The following is a 20,762-nucleotide window of genomic DNA, read 5'->3' as shown; positions in this document are numbered from 1 at the left end:
TTTGTTGGTGTCTTGTTGATGTACAGTATATCACAGAAGTGAGTACACTCCCTCAAATTTATAAATATTTTAGTATATCTTTTCATATGACAACACTGAAGGAATGGCACTTGGCTGCAATATAAAGTAGTGAGTATACAGCTTGTATAACAAGCTGTTATAACTGTATAACAGTGTAAATGTGCTATCCCCTCAAAATAACACAACACACAGCCATTAATGTCTAAACCGCGGGCAACAAAAGTGTGTACACCCCTAAGTGACAATGTCCACATTGGGCCCAAGTAGCTGTTTTCCCTCCCTGGTGTCATGAGACCTGTTAGTGTCACAAGTCTCAGGTGTGAAGGGGAAAACAAGTGTTATCACTCTCTCTCTCTCAAACTGGTCACTGGAAGTTTCACATGGCACCTCATGGTAATGAACTATCTGAGGATCTGAAAAAACAAATTGTCGCTCTATATAAAAATGGCCTAGGCTATAAGAAGATTGTCAAAACCCTGAAACTGAGCTGTAGCACGGTGGCCAAGACCATACAGCAGTTTAACAGTACAGGTTCCACTCGGAACAGGCCTCGCCATGGTTGACCAAAGAAGTTGAGTGCCCATGCTCAGCATCATATCCAGAGACTGGCTTTGGGAAATATATGTATGAGTGCTGCCAGCATTGCTGCAGAGGTTGAAGGGGTGGCGGTGGGGTGTCAGCCTTTCAGTGCTCAGACCATATGTCACACCCTGCATCAAATTGGTATCCAGAGCTGTTCCCAGAAGGAAGCTTTTTCTAAAGATGATACACAAGAAAGCCCGCATATGGTTTGCTGCAGAGAAGCAGACTAAGGACATGGATTTCTGGAAGCATGTCCTGTGGTCCGACGAGATCAAGATAAACTTACTTGGTTCTAATGGTGTCAAGCGTGTGTGGCGACAACCAGGTGGGGAGTACAAAGACAAGTGTGTCATGCCTACAGTCAAGCATGGTGGTGGGAGTGTCATGGTCTGGGGCTGCATTAGTGCTGCCGGCACTGGGGAGCTACAGTTCATTGAGGGAACCATGAATGCCAACATGTACTGTGACATAGTGAAGCACAGCATAATCCCCTCTCTTGGGAGACTGGGCTGCAGGGCAGTATTCCAACATGATAACAACCCCAAATGCACCTCCAAAACGACCACTGATTTCTAAAGAAGCTGAGGGTAAAGGTGATGGCCTGTCCAAGCATGTCTCCAGACCTAAAGCATCTGTGGCGCAATGTGAAATTGAAGGTGGAGGTGCACTCGGTCTCTAACATCCACCAGCTCTATGATGTCGTCATAGAAGAGGACTCCAGTGGCAACCTGTGATGCTCTGGTGAACTCTATGCCCAAGAGGGTTAAGGCAGTGCTGGAAAATAATGGTGGCCACACAAAATATCGACCCTTTGTGCTCAATTTGGACGTTGTCACTTAGGGGTGTACTCACAATTTTTGTTACTAGTGGTTTAGACATTAATGGCTGTGTGTTGCGTTATTTTGACAGGACAGCACATTTACACTGTTATACAAGCTGTATACTTATTGCTTTACATTGTAGCCAAGTGTATATATCTGGGTTGGCACCACATGAAAAGTAGAACTGAGATTTAATCTTTAAGCTGCTTAGGGTGGTCATTTAGATCAGATGGGCGGGGTATAAATCAAATCAAATCAAATCAAATCAAATCAAATCAAATCAAATCAATCAATCAATCAATCAATCAATCAATCAATCAATAATATTGGACTCATACAGACAGAGCATTTGTTCTGATAACTACCAGTATGATCAACGTTCTTTATCCTTGTAACTTCCAGTGTTGCGATCTAATGTGTCTCTGGTTTCTATACTACCTTCTCCCTGAATTGCTGCCTCTGACTCCTGTTACAATGGTAGCTAATGTTGAAGCTTCCTAGCATCTCTGTTCCCCATCTGCTTCCTTCCCCATTGCTTCAGCATTCCCACAAAGAGTATTCCTGGTCTCCCCTGCTGTTGTGAGCGCTGCCTGCCCTGCACACACCTCTGATGCCTCCTATTTTATTTCTTTTTTTAAAATAAAAAATCTGAAGTGTCGTAGCACAAGATTTTTCCTCTATACAATGCAAATATTGGAGAAAATTTGGACTGGAAAAGGAAGTTTTATATTGTGGAGCCAAACACAATAACAAAAATATCAGAGATTTGAGAAGGGACAAAAAGGTCTAGGAATAGTCCACACATCCCCCAGCTTCATTCCTCTTCACATGGTATAAGGAGCAATATTGTATTGGTGGTGGTGGTGGGGGGGGAATTTCAGGAACGGCCAGGTCTCATAAGGAACATTTCACAGAACAAACAATCCCTCTTGACGACCCTTCAGTCATGATGAACTTGTCCCATTCTGTGGGTCTATTCCAATTAAGTCTGGATTCAGTCTACCAGAATTTAGTTTAGTAAATCTGGATTCATTCCACTGAATTGATCATGATACTGCTTGCTGAACTTTGCAATGTGCGGTATATTTAGCCTGGTAAAGGTAAAGGTAAAGGTTCCCCTTGACAATTTTTGTCCAGTCGTGTCCGACTCTAGGGGGCGGCGCTCATCCCGCTCTTCAAGCCATAGAGCCAGCGTTTGTCCGAAGACAATCTTCCGTGGTCACATGGCCAGTGTGATTTAGACACGGAACGCTGTTTACCTTCCCACTGAGATGGTACCTATTTATCTACTCGCATTTGCATGCTTTCGAACCGCTAGGTTGGCGGGAGCTGGGACAAGCAACGGGCGCTCACTCTGTCGCATGGATTCGATCTTACGACTGCTTGGTCTTCTGACCCTGCAGCACAGGCTTCTGCAGTTTAGCCCACAGCGCCACCACTGAGAGGACCAGAAACACTGAACGACCACTCTCCCGTCTTGTATAAATCAGGTCACCCTCTGGAAATATCCATCTATTCTATAACCTACCACAGCCCATCCTAGGTGAGCTTTGCCTTTCTATGAGCAGGCTGATTAAGAGGCAGACTTTACATTCCGCATGTCAGAGATACAATTGAATTTGTTTGAATTGGGGGTTTTCTGGTAAACAAAGTGCACCACAAATCGACTGGAGCCAGAACTCACGGGACTTTAAATTATGTAAATGTGGGAATTAAATGATCAGCAGGGATTAAGACATTGTGTGATCCACCCTTGCCTCCTCTGGTCCCTCTAAATTCAGCTTCAGTAAATGGATGTGCTCTACAGTTATATTGGTATACCCTATCCCTTACGTGGGGACGTGGTGGCGCTGTGGGCTAAACCGCAGAAGCCTGTGCTGCAGGGTCAGAAGACCAAGCAGTCGTAAGATCGAACCCACGTGACGGAGTGAGCTCCTGTCGCTTGTCCCAGCTCCCGCCAAGCTAGCGGTTCGAAAGCATGCAAATGCAAGTAGATAAATAGGGACCACCTCGGTGGGAAGGTAACAGCGTTCCGTGTCTAAGTCACACTAGCCATGTGACCACGGAAGATTGTCTTCGGACAAACGCTGGCTCTATGGCTTGGAAACGGGGATGAGCACCGCCCCCTAGAGTCGAACACGACTGGACAAAAATTGTCAAGGGGAACCTTTACCTTTACCTTATCCCTTACTGTGACACAAAGTTAAGACCAATTAATCTTAACAGTTAAAACAAATTACTTAAAACCACTGGTTGATATGGATAGGTCTACTTGCCCATATTTGTGGCCTCTCCTTGTGCTGAAGTGGTAAATTGTCACGATGGGCTCCTAAAGTACACCCTCTGCAGCAGAGTACAAGACCTCAGTATCTATGAGGTACAAGATGTGTGAATCCAAGACATTTAGCTGCCGGAGCAAACCACCCTGGCCCACCAAGCTCTTTTAGCACAAGCTAGGCAGGCACTGCATCACGGCCTCTCCCAATTCGAAGAGACCCTTGCCCAGCAGGCCGAGGCAAAGAGGAAGTCACAAAAGCAGCAAAAGCAGGGAGCCAGACAGGGGACAGATTGGATTTGTCTTCAGTGTGGAAGAGACTGTCACTCTCGAATTGGCCTTCTCAGCCACACTAGACGCTGTTCCAAATTCTCCATACAGAGCACATTACCATAGTCTCTCGAGACTGAAGGATGCCTATGATGAGGCTAACACAATAATCCCTCACATAACTGATAACTGGCTGCCCTTTCCTGATGCCTCAAATCAGCTGCCTTAGCCTCAGGCAGCTGGCTTTGCTGCCCTTTAAAAAAAAAAAAAAACAATTAATTGCTCCATAACTTTCTGAAGGCTGCTCACACAGTGATACACAAAACTGTCAAAACCAGAAAACCATAAACTAAAAGACAATTTTTTAAAAAAATATAATAGGGCAAGAAGTTAATACAAGTGTGTGCAAAGAAAGAAGTCCTAGAATGATCCGAAAGTTGAGCACCATTTAAAGTTGCCCGCGACCGTCTGTTTTCAGGATGATGAGAAAGGCTTGAAGTTTTGGTGTTAAAAAGTGTGCCCTGCTCACCAGATGCAAAGAAAGGAAGTGTTTTTCCAGCTCTAGGGGAAAAAAACATAATCATCTTTCAAATGCCTTACAGCAGCAGCGCGTTGCTTGGTGAAAAAGACCAGCAGCGGACAAGTTACCAGGGGAAAACATATCTTCTGCCGCAAGGCATCCACTGTCCGCTGGGTGGCGCAACCAACGCTTAACAACAATAACAAAAGCACCGAAGAGCTCCTCGCTTCCCTTTACTGCGCCTGCGCGTTGCCCGATGTGCCGCTTGTTTGGGCGGAAGTGCCTTCTTGGAGAACTGCGCCCGTCGAGGAAGGAGTCAGCTGATCATGATGGCCCCGGCTGAGCCGGCGAAGCCACGTGAGCAGCGAAAGGAGGCTCAGTCAGATGACCTGGCCCAGGAAGAGGCCAAGATGGAAAGCCGGTGAAAGGGAAAGGAAGAGGAGAGTGGTGGTAGACCCGGAGCCGGTGGGTTTGCATGGGCGGGAGAGGCTGGCATGATGGGAATCAGGACTGTACGCGTATGTTATATGCCAGGTTGAATGGGAAGGGAGAAGTAAGAGAACAAGAGGCAGAGAGACTGGGAGAGGTGTGCATCTAGGTATGTATGTATGATTGTTGACATATGTATAAGTCAAAGTATGTGTGCGCGCACACACACAGAAGAATTATATGTGTAATGTATGGGCATGATGTATGTGTAATTTGTGAATCTTCCATTTCTCTTTTCACTTGGTCCTCCTGCTTGCAGTCGATGTGCAACCATACTTCATGTGGATGAGGAAAGCAGATTGTAATCTATGCTAGCTAATAATGAAATAAGACTGTTAGTCTTAAAAGTGCCACAACACTTTGCTCTTGGGTTCTGGTTTTCTGTAGAAGTGCGTACATTCTTTGTTGCTGCAATACAGTTGCTGGATTTTCTGTCTCCTTGGGGAGGCTCCTGTGCTTTGTAATACCTGTAGCGTAGAGACGTGGTGGCGCTGTGGGCTAAACCGCAGAAGCCTGTGCTGCAGGGTCAGAAGACCAAGCAGTCGTAAGATCGAATCCACGCGACGGAGTGAGCTCCCGTCGCCTGTCCCAGCTCCCGCCAACCTAGCGGTTCGAAAGCATGCAAATGCGAGTAGATAAATAGGTACCATCTTGGTGGGAAGGTAACAGCATTCCGTGTTAAGTCGCACTGGCCATGTGACCACGGAAAGATTGTCTTCGGACAAACGCTGGCTCTATGGCTTGAAGAGCGGGATGAGCGCCGCCCCCTAGAGTCGGACACGACTGGACAAAAATTGTCAAGGGGAACCTTTACCTTTACCTTTAGAGAAGTGCTAAAAGGGACGTGGTGGCGCTGCGGGCTAAACCGCAGAAGCCTCTGTGCTGCAGGGTCAGAAGACCAAGCAGTCGTAATATCGAATCCACGCGATGGAGTGAGCGCCCGTCGCTTGTCCCAGCTCCCGCCAACCTAGCGGTTCGAAAGCATGCAAATGCGAGTAGATCAATAGGGACCACCTCGGTGGGAAGGTAACAGCGTTCCATGTCTAAGTCGCACTGGCCACGTGACCACGGAAGATTGTCTTCGGACAAACGCTGGCTCTATGGCTTGGAAATGGGGATGAGCACCACCCTCTAGAGTCGAACACAACTGGACAAAAATTGTCAAGGGGAACCTTTACCTTTACCTTACCTAGAGAAGTGCTAAAAAGGTGCAGTTAATAGGGTGCCTTAGGGGCTCTCTTAATTGTTAAAGGTCCCAGAACAGTCCAGAATATGTGTAGAGATAACAGACGTAATAGCCTGTCTCAGATGAAATTGGAGAAAAGTAACATTGAATAACTGTGGCATTTGTGGGTGTTATGACAAGATGATGCAGAGTGCCATTCTGTACAGAAAAGACTGGTGCTTTTTATGGGCAGTGTGCCTCAGCACTAGAAGCCATGATGAGTAGTGGATTCCTGAAAGTAGCTATTATGGGGTTAGAACGTGAGATGCATTCTAGGTGTTAATGCTAAAGGCCTTTCTTTTGAGAACAGGTATGTAGGTTTCTGTGTTCTGAAAGCTTTTCTCTCCTTAACTGTTCTTTTGGAACTGTTTGTGATCCTATGGAAAATATATCAGATTTCTTTCAGTATGTTTGGTTTTGGGCTCTTTGGTCGTGTTCTGAAGGTTGTTCTTCCTGACGTTTCGCCAGTCTCTGTGGCCAGCATCTTCAGAGGACAGGAGTCAGAACTCAGTCTGTGCTCTGTGGACTGAGCATGGACTGAGTTCCTACTCCAATCCTCTGAAGATGCCGGCCACAGAGACTGGCGAAACGTCAGGAAGAACAACCTTCAGAACACGGCCAAATAGCCCCAAAAACCCACAATAACCATCAGATCCTGGCTGTGAAAGCATTCGAGAATTCATTCTTTCAGTATCTTGTGGGGTGAGGTGTGTGTGCAACAAGTCTACAATGTGCATATCTTTCCTGGAAACTATCCCCTACACAAGCCAAACATTGTCCTTGACAAGGAGAGTAGCGGTTGGAACAGTGGCTGAGGAGTGGAGAAAGCTGTTCTATGTACATCTCTGTCTAGGGAATGAAGATTATGTGAGTGTCTCTTGAGGTGACACGGAGTGGAAAAGACATTCTTAGATTTGTGCTCTGACATTCTCCCCACAAACTGGACTCAGCAACAAAATATTTTGAAACTGCTGTGGGCTGTAGATTCCTACCACATGGCCAGAGGGAATTACTACATGTATAGATCTGTAAATGCATCTAAAATTGTCATTTCCTACATGGAGATGGTTTCTATTTGTCTTGAGCAGATGATGTTTTCCAGCAACTCTCCTGTTTTGCAGTTACCAGTCCAGAAATTGCAACAGGTGGGCAATATAAGCTTTGAAGTACTTCTCATAAGCAGTAGGGAGATAGTGCTCTGTAAAAAAGGGGGGGGGGCAATACTACAGAAATGGAATTTTAAGTGAGGATTTTCTAGTCTAAAGGACATACGTCTTCAAATTCTGGCTGTCATTGGGCTGTTAATTCTGCTGGAGTATTTATTATGTCACTGTTCCTCACTGACATTTGCAGAGGGAAGAGAATGTATATCATAGGTACAGCAGAGACATTTCTTCTCCAGGCCTTGAATTCCCCAGTGGATGATAAGCATTTGAGAGTATGGTGCAATCCACCAGCTTGTGACTTTCCACAGCAGACTGACTCCGGCATTCATCTTAGTGGAAAATCCGTGCGTACTGGCATTGTTGGAGATGTGGGGAGGGGCCATCACTCAGTGATGGGACCCATGCATTGCATGCAGACAATACTATGCTCCATCCCTGGTACTTCCAGGTTGGAGTGAAGCTCTTGGAGAATTGCTGCCTGTCAGTATAAACCAGGGCTAGGGCCCTCCTAGTGTTATTGCACTCCAGTTCTCAGCAGCCTTAGTCAGCCGAGCCAATTAAGAGGTATGGTGGGAACAGTGGTTCATCAATAACTGCAGAATAAAAGGTCTGGTGTATGCCGTGTTGAGCCAAGTGGACTGACAGAGCTGCTTCATACTCAGTGCACAGTTGGACTTTGGGCAGAGGTGTTTCGGCAGCTCTGCTTAGTTTTTGCTCTTTCTTTGGAATCCACCAGGTATTGCCTTGTGAGTGACCATCAAAGTGATGTACAGATGGATTCTGGCTCTAGGATGTCACGAGGTATAGTAGAAGAGTGTTTTGGCTTGTGTCTGCTCTCCACAGCAACAATGCGGAAACTTTTCATAGGGAACAAACCATTCTGTGAAAGGCATTTGTTCAAGTAGTATTTGCTGCACAGCTACTGTAGTATTTCCGCTTGCTTGTGCATCTGCAGTTGATGACAACTAGGAGTGACTTTCTAAGCACTGGTGCTGTGTGCCCTTCTTAGCATGAAAAACAACTGCTAAAAGCAGTAACTGTTCAGGAGCTGGTAAACCTGCAAGGTATCAAAATTGTGATGTCCCTTTTTTCTTACTACTGCTGCTGTTGATTCTTGTTTTTGTTTTTGTTTGGGTAAACTGTAATAGGATGTATAAGATCATAAAGGGCCTATGATCATACTGGCCTTTAAGGAGAAGGAAGGGACTTGGAATGCAATTAAAATCATGACAGTTCTGAGCTCTCCAGACCTTGTCTCGACTTTCTTGTGCTGCACTAAGAGGGTGAGTGTGAAGCAACGTCTCTGCACAGGTCTGTGTCAAAGAGGGACAGCTCATAGATAATCCTTGTTCTCCAGGTGTTCCCTTTACTGTGTAAACATTCCTCCTATCTAAGGTTGTAACCCTTCCTCCAGTACTTTTCCAGTTCCACATTCTCTAGTCATTTTTCATGCTGATTGTAGTGGAATCGGCTACTTGCATTTCCTGCTCCTTTCTAATCTCTAATCTCTTTTGTAATCTAAAAACAGCAAGCGGTACAATTGGCAGAGAGGGCACTTTTTCTGGCTCCGTTTCAAAAGCAATGAGCTCCTGTGCAACGGCAGTTGCACGGCATTATGCCATGGGTGGGTAAGAGAATAATAGAACTCAGTCTTTATTTGCATTACTCAAGAGCTTTAATATCTAGTTGCTGTCTTTTCTGATCCACATTGGGGATGGGGGTGGGGAGCAGATGGCAGAGCTGTTTACTGTATGATTATCATCTGTAGTTGGCTTGCTTTGTGGGAGAGTTTTCTTTGTCCTCAACCTGATAAAAAAGCTGAATTTGTCATCAGCTTTGTGTAAGTTGTATGTGTTCTGGGGATCTTAAGGGACCTGCTTGTACATGTAAATGTTACAGATTGTTTGGGAGCACTCGGACAGTTTGCAGCCTCTTTTAAATTTCATAGTGAAATAACTATCATCGTTCTATACTTGATGATCTGGCAAAGCTGTGTTAAGTCAGCCAGTGCTGAAATCAATAGAGCAACTGAGACCTTGTGCCCATTGTCTGAATTTGCACCAGCATGCCAAGCAGAGTCAAGAGGACAGGAGCCGGGATAGACTCCAGGTCAATAAATTGGACTCTGTCAGCTACACAGTGAGAGTAGGACTTGGGTGACCAGATTTCAAATCCCCACCTAGCTGTAGGAACTCATATGTGTGTGTCTGCGAGGTGAGGGGCACTAATAAAACCGCTCATTAAATATCGTGCATACTTAGGAAATCCTACTCAGTTTGCTCTATGTTGGAATTAATTTGATGGGACCCATTTGGGAGTCCCATGGCAAACATTTTAAAACAATTGATACTGCCCTAGTATCATCCTTTAAAAGTGTTGCTGCTACCTTCTTGTATATGTTTTCTTCATGCTCCTTGATCCTACTGAGCTGAGCTGATTGAACAGTTTGCCTGCTATGCTTCGGTACAGGACATCATTCCAACTCCAACCATCCAGCAGATTGTAGGCTTAAAATTTCTTACTGAATCAGTAGCTGATATCTTGTTATGTAAATTACTTCATGTAAGGCTGGGGATGTCATCAGACATACATAGCAATTTTTCAGAAATAAATTTACAATCGCCTCCCCTGTGAACCCCCTTCCATGATGGGGAGATGCTTGAGGCAGTGGGAGGGGGGGGAGAAATCATGTAAACTATTTGTTGCTGCTCTTGTGGCCCTAAATGGCTTTCCCGTGATGAAGGGGATTCCATAGCCTTGGGGGTCGCTGTTTATTCAGCTGTGGGGTCACAATTCTTCTAACGTCAATGTCTGAACTAAGCTGGGCAATACAATTTAAGTGACGCTGACAAAATTGGACCCTGTCCTTTAATATGGAAAAAGCAATATTGTCTTAACACATCAATAAAATCTTAATGACCATCCTCAAGGACAAAACAAAGAATGCAACAATTAACTGTAAACGAACAAACTCAACACACAGTTTCTTTCTAATAGGATTTTACAAATGAACTAAACTAAATGCCTAGACTTATGTCCCCTTTGAAAGCCAGTCAGGTCCCAGAAAAAAATTACTTGCTCCATGCTCCCAGCACCACAGACGCGAGGGCTCTTTTTCCCAAGTGTGGATGATCCAGAGTCCATACGATTTCCTTTGTTACGATGTCTTGCAGCTCAACCATAGCAACATCCAAGGGCAAAGCAGGAGAAGTACCAATCCTTTTGGCAAGATGTCTGCTTTGTGCTGCCTTTCTTGTTGAGGAGAACAAAACCAACTTAGCTTGGGGTTCAAGAGTGAAATAATTCTCCTCTACCTGATGAGCCATCATTCTCAGTCCCTCCTAACAAGACGCCAGAGAGGGCAGAAGAGTAGAGCAAACTGAGTCTGGTGAAAGATATATCGGGCAAGAAATAAAACAAAGCAGAAGCAAAAACATCATGGCATCTGCTGTATTTTAATGTGAGCTTTTGTGGATACAGTTATTAATAAATACTGTTCACAATACAAATTTTTCATGATCCCCTTGTCCAGATTGATTCCACCTCTCATAATTCTCTATACATTGAGGAAAAATAGATTAAAATGTTTTATCTCAAATTGTACATTTTTGTCTGAAGTTGTACACATTGCTTCTGCAACACAAAATTGAAGCGATACAATAGCTTGGGGTGCTGCTCTGAAGAAATCAGCATCACTCAATGAAACTGTTGAAAGAAATTTTGACAATTAAAATGGGTCTTCTGAAAAATTTCATCATTGTAGTATGTGGAGAGAGAGAGAAGTTCTAGGAATAACTTTACTTGGAGTCAGAAAATTGGCAAATCAACTCTGTTATGTCTCCATATATTGCAGATTTGTGTGTCTACAAATGCAAACCCAGTTTGAAAACTATGGGGGTTTTGTGACTACAGTAGACAATATATTAGGAGAGACAGGTTAACCTTAGTGATCTGTACATATGTTGTTGAAATCCAATAAAATTGAGGCCCCCATCCAGGAATTGTTAGACACTCCCCTTTATAAAACTTGTTTTTTTAAAAAAAAATATTATATGAATACCCTGTCTTATAAATTAGAACTAGATTTTGCCGTCTTTTCTTTTTTTACATAAGGTCTTTGAGCTATAAGACATTTTGAATTAAATCTACCACATTGTAAGGTATTTTCCCTCAAATAAACAGCAGCAACAACAACAACATGAACTCCTGGATAGCTCAGTGGTTTAGATATGTGTCTGTGGAGCCGGAAGTTGGGTGTGCCTCATTGATGGAGGCTGGACCCAGTGATTCATAGGTTCCCTTCCAACTCTGCAGTTCTAAGATGGTGACTACCTATAAAAGTTTAAAAATCTGATTCAAATTTAAAAAAAAATCTGATTTATATAAAAGTCTCTTATTAATCTTCTTTAAACAAATATATAATTCCCCCCACCCCACCCATATGGATGCAGTGTGCAAGTATGGATTGAATAGAATGGTGTTTGTGGACAGTGGAGAGTCAGGAGCGGTATTTGTGAACTAAATCTCCATTGGCAATCCTAAAAAAGACAAACTATATAAACAGGTTTATAATATGTAAATACACGCATGCATGTTACCTTTTCGCATCTGTTTTGCCCAATTTGGTGGCACTGTGGGCTAAACCGCAGAAGCCTGTGCTGCAGGGTCAGAAGACCAAGCAGTCGTAAGATCGAATCCACGCGACGGAGTGAGCGCCTGTTGCTTGTCCCAGCTCCTGCCAACCTAGCGGTTCGAAAGCATGCAAATGCGAGTAGATAAATAGGTACCATCTCAGTGGGAAGGTAAACAGCGTTCCGTGTCTAAATCACACTGGCCATGTGACCACGGAAAGATTGTCTTCGGACAAACGCTGGCTCTATGGCTTGAAGAGCGGGATGAGCGCCGCCCCCTAGAGTCGGACACAACTGGACAAAAATTGTCAAGGGGAACCTTTACCTTTAATTCTTTGCACTTTATAGGCTTGGCAAACTAGAAAAACATGCAAAACTGTGAGTTTAAAAAGTAACAGTTAAAAAACTGTGACTTAAAAAAACCCTTAAAAAACAGACACCCCCCCCCCCCAAATAAAAGAACAAAGGCACAAGTCTTTTGCTTTGCAGTGGTGGCCTCTGGGGAATGTTCTTCTAGTCTCAGTATCTGTACTAATTAATTCTGTGGTGTCTGGACAAAAGAAGTTTTCAGCGGCATCTATTCTTTTTGATCTTCCCCCATAGTAAAATATGCTGTTTGGGGGCAGATGCCATTAAGAACAGGGTGAACTAGGTAACTGAAAGTACTAGTGGACGTGGCTATTTAACATAGAAACATGTAGGAACAGAATTGTGCATAGTTATCTTAGAGGCAGGTTATCTGAGTGTATCAGTCCGTTTAGAAGGGAAAGTTGTGAGACTTTTTGTTTTTGAATAATTTTATTACTGAACTCTCTTTTTCAATGACCAAATAAAAAAGGCCCACTGCTCTAAGAAAAGTGAGAGAAAAAGGCACTTGGGTTTTTGAGAATCTTGTCCACTGGTTGTTGAACGTGTCAGAAGCAAAATATAACAGTTAAGGAAATGGGTGCAGTCTGTCTGGATGTAAGATGTGCCTCTTATCCTGAATGCTGAGGCGAATCTGACACACATGTTGCATTTGTGAGGTATGAAAAAAGTTGTGCTGGTCACATCCAATGCAGAGGGTAATGGCTAAACTAATTGAGGCTAGGTATCTTGTCTTGCCTTCAAGAGAGAAGGGTGCGTGTTCTGGGCTTTAATTCACCAATTTATTTATTGTTTCTACTTCTCTGCCACCCCATTCATGTTATTCACAATGCACAATAAAATTGTATAAACATACAATAAACGTACAATAAAAACTTATAACTTACAATAAAATTATACAATAAAAACACCATGTAATAAATGCAACACATTAGCTAAAACAGAGAAACTACCATTAAATAGAAATACACCAATTAAAACCCATTATTGGAACGTCTCAGGTCAATATTCACACTAGTAGAAGGCTGTGCTATATCCCTCTGTCTTAATTTGCTTTCTGAAAGCAGAGAGGGAGCCTCTGGAGGAAACTCGTTCCAATAGGAAGGGGCCATGACCAACAAGGTGTTGGCATTTTTGGTGCCCTTGAGTGTTACAGTCCTTAACTTCAAGGGACTACAGGGAGTGTGTGGGATGGACAGCCATTTTGCAGAAGAAACATTCCGCCAAATATCAGGATCCTAAACTGTTAGGTGTTTTATAAGGTATGACCAGTACCTTAAATTGAGAACAGAAGCTAACAAGAAGTCTGTGAAGGTGTGCAAAGATTAGGGATAAATGTTCATATCTGCTGGCACCTGCTTAGGTTTCCATACTGGCCTCAATGACAGCACCACATAAAGACTATTACAGTGTTTTAGAGGTTACCAATGCATGAACCACTCTTAGGCATTTTTTATCCAGGTGGAGGTGCAGCTGGGCAATCCAGCAAAGTTGAGAAAAGGCACTTGGTCACAACAGGTGTTTTTGTCTTCCTGGAGAGAACGGTGTTCAAGAGTACCTCCAATCTATAAATCCAAACCTTTGGGGAGGGTGTAACCCCATTGAGGCAAGGCAAATAACCCTCTAACCAGTCCAATGTTCTTCCCAACAGTAGGATCCTTGTCTTACCTGGATTCATTTTCATTGTATTGGCCCTCGCCCTGTCCGTTATTGACACCAGACAGGATCTGCACAGCATCATCTGCAGATGAATGGAAAAAGAGATGTATGGATGAACTCCAAATTTCCAAATACGTTTCCCCAGTGGTTTCATATAAATATTAAAAAGCATTGGGGGAATGGCTGATCCCTGTGAAACCCTGTAATGGAAGTCCCAAGGGGGGTGGACAGTGCCCCCCATGCCTGTGAGGAAAGACTGGAACCACTGAAAAATGGAGTCCCCAAGTTCCAAATTCAATAGCCATCCAGAAGGATGCTATGGTTAACAGTCTTAAGGACCGCAGAAAGATCCAGGAGGACCAGCAGGATTACATCTGTCTGTCTGCCTCTCTTGACAGTTTCAGTCCCATGGCACATCTTGCAGCTGGTCAGCCACTACTCTGTCAATCAGCCTGCCCAGAAATGGGATGTTGGTAATGGGCCTATTGTTAAGATTGTCTGTTGCTAAATTGGATTTCTTTGGAGTAAGCCTTACAATATTTTCATTTAAATTGGAAGGTAAATCATTTTCCTGTAGGGACAGGTTAATGATGCAAGTAGACCATTCCACAGTCATTTCCTTTCCTGATTTTAAGAGCCAGGATTGGCAAGGATCTAGAGATGAGGTGGTGGCTTTGTAGCATGCAAATGCCTGGTCCACACCCTCAGGCCATGCTAGAAATGAACCAGTTATCCCCTATCCTTCCCTCAATTCTAAATTTAGCTCACACCAGTAAACACATTGAAAAGTCCTTCCTGGACCTCAACAATAGGCAGTTGATTAGATCAAAAAATTAAATCAATAATTTAATTGTTTATGAGACCCTACCAACTAAGAATGAGCAATAAATAACAGAGCAATCAATCAATCAATCAATCAATCAATCAATCAATCAATCAATCAATCAATCAATAGAAACTATACAAATGGTCTATCTGCTGTAATAACAGGAGGCATCTGTTTTCCTTCTTAGGTGAGTTATAAAGAGCCACCAGTTCTATGCAGATGTTGATAGATTACACCCCTTTGCCATCCTGTAGCAAGTTAAGGAGGCGAAGGGGAACGGTCCATTCTCAGCAGTAGCTTTACTAGGTAGGTGTCATTGACTCTGACTGTAAATTCTTAATTGCAAGGTTGTAAACATGAAGCTGATAACATGTGCTCAGATAACAGGATTACAAAGTGGTCGGCATAGTAAAATGCTGATCCCTGTTGAATTGTGTGATCTGGAGTTTCCCTCTGAAAGTGCTACTGTCGCAATTCCTTGTGTAGGCTAGGAGGTGTGGCATTATATAAGCCTTGCAGGTAGAACTTGCAGCAGTCATAGGAGCAGGGTTACTGGTAGTACAGCCATGTCTCATCCGGAGAAACCTTGTTCAGGGGATGGAGCAATGCCCCAGGGAGGGGGCATTGAGTTAGGAGGTATGGTGGTTTCTAACGCTGCTTCTCCCATAGCCACAATGTCCACCAAGAGGTTGCGCAGTGACGACTACAGTGACTACAGCTCAACAGAGGTGTCCCCTGATGGCAGCCCTCCAGAGGGCTTAAACAATTTTTCTGGCTCAGCATCCTATCAGCGGTTTGGAGGGGAAGATGGGACAACGTAAGTGACTGTGTTTTTCATTGGAATCTATCTGTGCTTTTGTTGGCGTGCATGTTATTTGAAAGGAATAAAGCAAACATACGTGTCATGTGCGTCTCTTTTCAGAATGTAAATGCAGTAAAAAAATAAAGTCATAACCATATTTTCCAATTACCGTATTTTTCGCTCCATAAGACGCACCTTTCCATTAGACGCACCAACTTTTTAGGAGAAGAAAACAGGAAAATATACGTAATCTGTTTTCTTCGCTCCATAAGACGCACAAACTTTCCACCCCCGTTTTGTGGGGAAAAAGTGTGTCTTATGGTGCGAAAAGTACAGTATATGTGAGTTTATTAGGGATAAGCATTAAGATTTGTTAATTTTGTATCTTCTGAGCAGTTCCTTCTCCTCTGATACCTTTGGACTCATGAGTGCATCAGGTTCAAGAGCATTGTGACATTTCAGATTGTCTATATAGAGAACCTTGGATTTCTTCTTGCCCCTTGTTCCTTCACCAAACCATGACTACAAGAACACATTTTTTTCAAAGCTGCGTTGACCACCAGAATTTTTACCTCTTCCCCATATTCAATTCTTTGAAACTAGTTAAACTAATTGGCCTTTCTTTTGGTTCGGTATATGACTGTTTGTTAAATTTCTTGACATCCCAGAGCTAATGTCCCTGATCTGTAGCAGTCACACACAGAAGCAGACAAACCCTTTGGTGCAGAACATGTCAGTGTTGGCCCCTCTACATGCAGAAAACATTGTGGCACTTCCAGAATTTTAAATATGATTTTATCCCAGCATTCAGATGAGAGCACTTTTCCTTTTTGGAACAGCTGTGCTATTTCTACTGAAGAGTTTCAGAGAGCACTGGTTATCTGAGGTGAACACTACTGGTGTGCATCACACGCTACACACCTGTTGTCAAGAGGATTTTTTTTTACAACAGATGATACACCAGCAGCACACTTCAACATTAGCAAGGATTTGACAGCTATAATGCATGCAGTGATAATTCCTTGATATTAATGTAGTGCAATTTATCTAAAGCTTCTCTCAATCAGCAATTTAGGATAGGGATAGAGAAAATGTGCAGTAGATGTTGCTGGAAGCCATCTCCCATCTGCCCTCCCTACTGTCTATGCTGGCAAACAGGAATTGCCACCCAGCAACACTGGCAGGGGCTCAGGTTCTCCACCCTGGTCTATACACTTAATGCTCCTTCATGAATCACTATTTGCACCTCATTTTGGCTAGCAAACTTCATGGTTCTAGTGGGGAACAAAGTAGACCCTGCCAACCTGAAGTCTGTCTGTGGGCTGCTTTAGCCTACTTAATGATTGTTCTCTGTTGTTTGCTCTTCAGATGGCTTCAAACCTTAATACATCTCTTGAAAGGGAACATTGGTACAGGTCTATTGGGTCTTCCATTAGCCATCAAAAATGCTGGCATTGTGGTAAGGCATCTGCTTTTGCATTTAATTTATTTCAGTCACTGGGATTACTTTCCGTGAGAAAGCATGTTTGTTACAAAGGCTTCATTAAGCCTATAATTTTCTTGTTGTTTAACAAATGACACTTATGATTATTGGCTTGGGGATTTGGTTCCTAGGAAGTGAGTTTTCCTTCCAGTGGAACTGAACAACCACTGCTCATCCTAGCTGATGCACTGCACTTACAATATATTGTTGTGTTGGTAATTGATAAGTTGCAAGTGCAAATTCTGGGAGACAGGTGACTAAAGAAGAATGAAGAAGAATAGATCAAGGTAAAGTATATAGTACTTGGAAAATATGATACCCATGTTCACTGGAGGATTCTGGGAACTGTAGTTTAAAAATGTATTTTTTCACCATCTCTGAAACATGTGAACCACTTCTTGCCACTATTATTCTTTCATGGCTGCAGCTGCTTAGACTAGGTATGTTGAAATGCTGCTGAGCTTGCCTGTATAGTGGTGCCTCTAATAGCGAGCGCTTCTATTAATGATGAAACCGAATAGCGATTAGTTTTTCGGGGCTTTTTCCCGCTTTGAATAGCGATGTTTCCTATGGGCGATTTCAATTAGCGATAGTTTAAACAGCCCCGTGTTCGCTGGCAGGCGAGTAGGCGGGCGGGCGGGCTGGCCGGCCCCATGGCCAAGCCACAGGCGAGCCCTTCCCACTTGCCTCATCCTCCCGCTGGGTGAAGGCTGATATCACATGGGCGGGATGGGGCTGGGCTGCTGAGCCGAGCCGCATCGCTGCGAGCAAGCACCTGCACCGGAGCCCTCCTTGCTGCTCCGCACTGCCCCGGTAGGTGCATCCGCAGAGGCCTCTTTCCTGCACGGGGTGTGCAGTGCGGGTTGCGGGGAAGGGGTGCAGATGCTGCCTGGCGCCCGCTTGGGATTCCCCCGGAGGCGACCCGGTGGGACTCCTGGCACTGGGAAGTTGCTGGCAGGGCAGCCCGCGGGGAGGGGCAGGCGGGCAGGCAAGCAGGCAGGCACCCAGCCTGGGCGGAAAGCGGCGAGCTCAGTCCGCAGGAGAGTGGGAAGGAAGAGGCTGGGAGGTGCCTTGGCTGGGCGGCGGAAGGTGAACCAGCGACGCACCCGGCCCGGCTGCCTCTTCTGGCTGGATCCTGCTTTTTGGGAGTGATCCGCCACGACCCCCTTCCAAGCAAGAGGCATTGCGGCTTCCCCGCCACCGCCAACTCCCCCCGTTCCCGGTTTCCCTCCTTTAGATAAAAAAACTCCCCCATTGAGATGCATTGAATAGGTTTCAATGCATTTCAATGGGGGAACCGCGTTTTGAATAGTGATGTTTCCTATGGAGATTTTCCATTAGCGACGGAAATTTGTTCCAATTGGAATGGATTAGCCGGCTTTCAGTGCATTTCAATGGGAAACTGCATTTCGAATAGCGATGAAATCGAATAGCGATGTTTTTTTGCAGAACGCATTAACATCGCTATTCGAGGCACCACTGTATCTCTCTCTTTAAGTTCTCTTGTTTTGGGAGCAGAGGAGAGAGAGAGAGAGAGAGAGAGACCAGGCAAGTGCAGTAATGTACTCTTCCATTAGTGGGGATTGTTGGAAGCAATCCTTGATTGGTTTTAGAGCTGCTTCAGCATTCTGTTTTGATCCACGACACTTGTAGAACAGAGAAAGCCTATGCTGAGGTTATCTGACTGTGCAGTAAGCAGAGAGCTGCAGTCACAGACCCATCTAGCAATTCCCAGCAATTTGAACACAGCCATCAAGAACATCAAAGCCCAAACTGTTTGTGGTATCTTCTCCTTCCTGTTCGACCAACAGGGCCTCTAACAGCAGGAAATTACATTATGCAACAATAGTCCAAGTCAACCCACATAATGTATCTACTCTGTGTTCTATGAAGTAATTATCTAGAGAGGATCAAGTATGTAGGTCATAATATCAAAAATCATTTCCTGAAGTTTGTCGACATCAGGCATTTGTTTTAGATGTGTGACTTGTGCGTTAGAATCCTAGGGTTCTTCAGGGATAAATACTGATAAATACTGATGTAAATAGCTACTAAGCTTTGTTATTTTAAAATAGCTGTAATTTCATCTTGCATTGTATTGTGTGTACAAGAACTGGATTGGCTCAGGCAGCAACATTTGTTGTTCAAAATCCACAGAATCAGATACTATAAATAATCAAGTTTTTAAAAAACAGTGTGGAAAGAGGAGTAGAAAGAAGAAGAAAAGTTCTTAGCTATGCCACAGAAATCAGTGGCACTTCAGATGGCAACTGACAAATCATTTGGACTTCTAAATGCTTGTTAAATTTTGTGCTCCTGTTAGAAGTTAACACAGGGTAGTAACAATGGATGAAGAGCACAGGACAGTTTTTTTTTACAGTTCTTGGGGTCTCCAGAGTAAATTAATGAATATTTAAATAAGAAAAGGGTAGGAATAGAGATTTGGGGGAAAACAACAGCCTTGGAAAAATATGGCTGAAGGACAAGAGACGTTAAAAATGTTTTTAAAAAATGAAATAGAAGCAAGAAAAGGCAGAAACTTGGACAAAATGAGCCATGTGAAAAAGTAGATGAGCAGTAGAATTGAGTGGAGACACTAGGCTAAAGTTGAGACAGTTAAACTAGAAAGAAAAGAATTCTGATCAAAGGAAAGAATAAGGAGGGTTTTTCTCTTTTCATCTTTTTCTGATGTCTTCTTTCCTTGCATTTAATTTGTAGTTAAGAGGTACGACCAGAAATAATGACAAACAGGGAGATTTGCTGTAAGATGGAGATAGACTGAAACTAAAGCATAGCTGCCAGTTATCTATGGGAAAGTAAAATAAAGATCAGGGGATGCAGATAGAGAGTGGAGGAAGCCATGTGCAGTCCATTTTGAAGAAGACTTACTTTTTAAAGAGAAGAATGTGAGATCTTAACAAACACAGAAAAAAGGCAACAGGACTGGTGAGAAATAAATCAGTAAAGTACCACAGATGGTCTAAAACCCAAAGAGAAATAGGAGGACAGCTGTATAAAAAGCAGAAAACAAAACAAAAGCTGAAGTTAGCATATAGCTTACGTTTTCAGAAGGGTAGCTATATTACGGTAGTTGGTTATGGTGAAGAATCTTATGGCATTTCCCCAGTGTTTATGTCATGAACCTTTTGTGGCCTGCAGTCCATTTTGTCAGATACATAAAGTATTACTTTGAGCTGCTAGTTCTCTGATGGGATGGGTCTGCTGCCCCCGAAAGCCTCTGCTGCCATTCATTAGGTATCCTTTAAGACAGTGGTCCCCAACCTTGGGCCTCCAGATGTTCTTGGACTACAACTCCCAGAGGCCTTCACCACCAGCTCTGCTGGCCAGGATTTCTGGGAGTTGAAGTCCAAGAACATCTGGAGGCCCAAGGTTGGGGACCACTGCTTTAAGAGAGCAGTAAGAAACATCAAGAGCAGGTTAGCTCCTGCCAACTTAGCAGTTCGAAAGCATGTAAATGCGAGTACTGTAGATAAATAGGTACCACCACGGTGGGAAGGTAATGGCGTTCCATGTCTAGTCACGCTGGCCACGTGACCACGGAAACTGTCTTCGGACAAACGCTGGCTCTATGGCTTGGAAACGGGGATGAGCACTGCCCCTTAGAG

At 43.8% G+C, this 20,762-nt stretch overlaps 1 protein-coding gene across 2 annotated transcripts in view; it reads left to right on the top strand.

The window, feature by feature from the left end:
- The first annotated feature begins 4,807 nt into the window (after positions 1-4,807).
- LOC110087968 (proton-coupled amino acid transporter 1) overlaps positions 4,808-20,762 on the top strand; it is a 51,577-nt gene continuing 35,622 nt past the window's right edge. The window contains exons 1-3 of one of the 2 annotated variants that reach the window (XM_072990043.2): positions 4,808-4,954; positions 15,521-15,668; positions 17,022-17,112. In XM_072990043.2, the coding sequence (XP_072846144.2) occupies positions 15,526-15,668; positions 17,022-17,112 (234 nt within the window). In that variant the 5' untranslated portion in view covers positions 4,808-4,954; positions 15,521-15,525. Of the gene's footprint in view, positions 5,088-15,520; positions 15,669-17,021; positions 17,113-20,762 lie in introns of both variants that reach the window. The other variant, XM_020809973.3, reaches the window with a different exon arrangement.

The sequence above is a fragment of the Pogona vitticeps genome, chromosome 2 (genome assembly GCF_051106095.1).
Source record: "Pogona vitticeps strain Pit_001003342236 chromosome 2, PviZW2.1, whole genome shotgun sequence".
NCBI lineage: Eukaryota > Metazoa > Chordata > Lepidosauria > Squamata > Agamidae > Pogona > Pogona vitticeps.
Note: the sequence above shows the minus strand (reverse complement) of the source record. Positions and strands in the feature narration are given on the sequence as shown.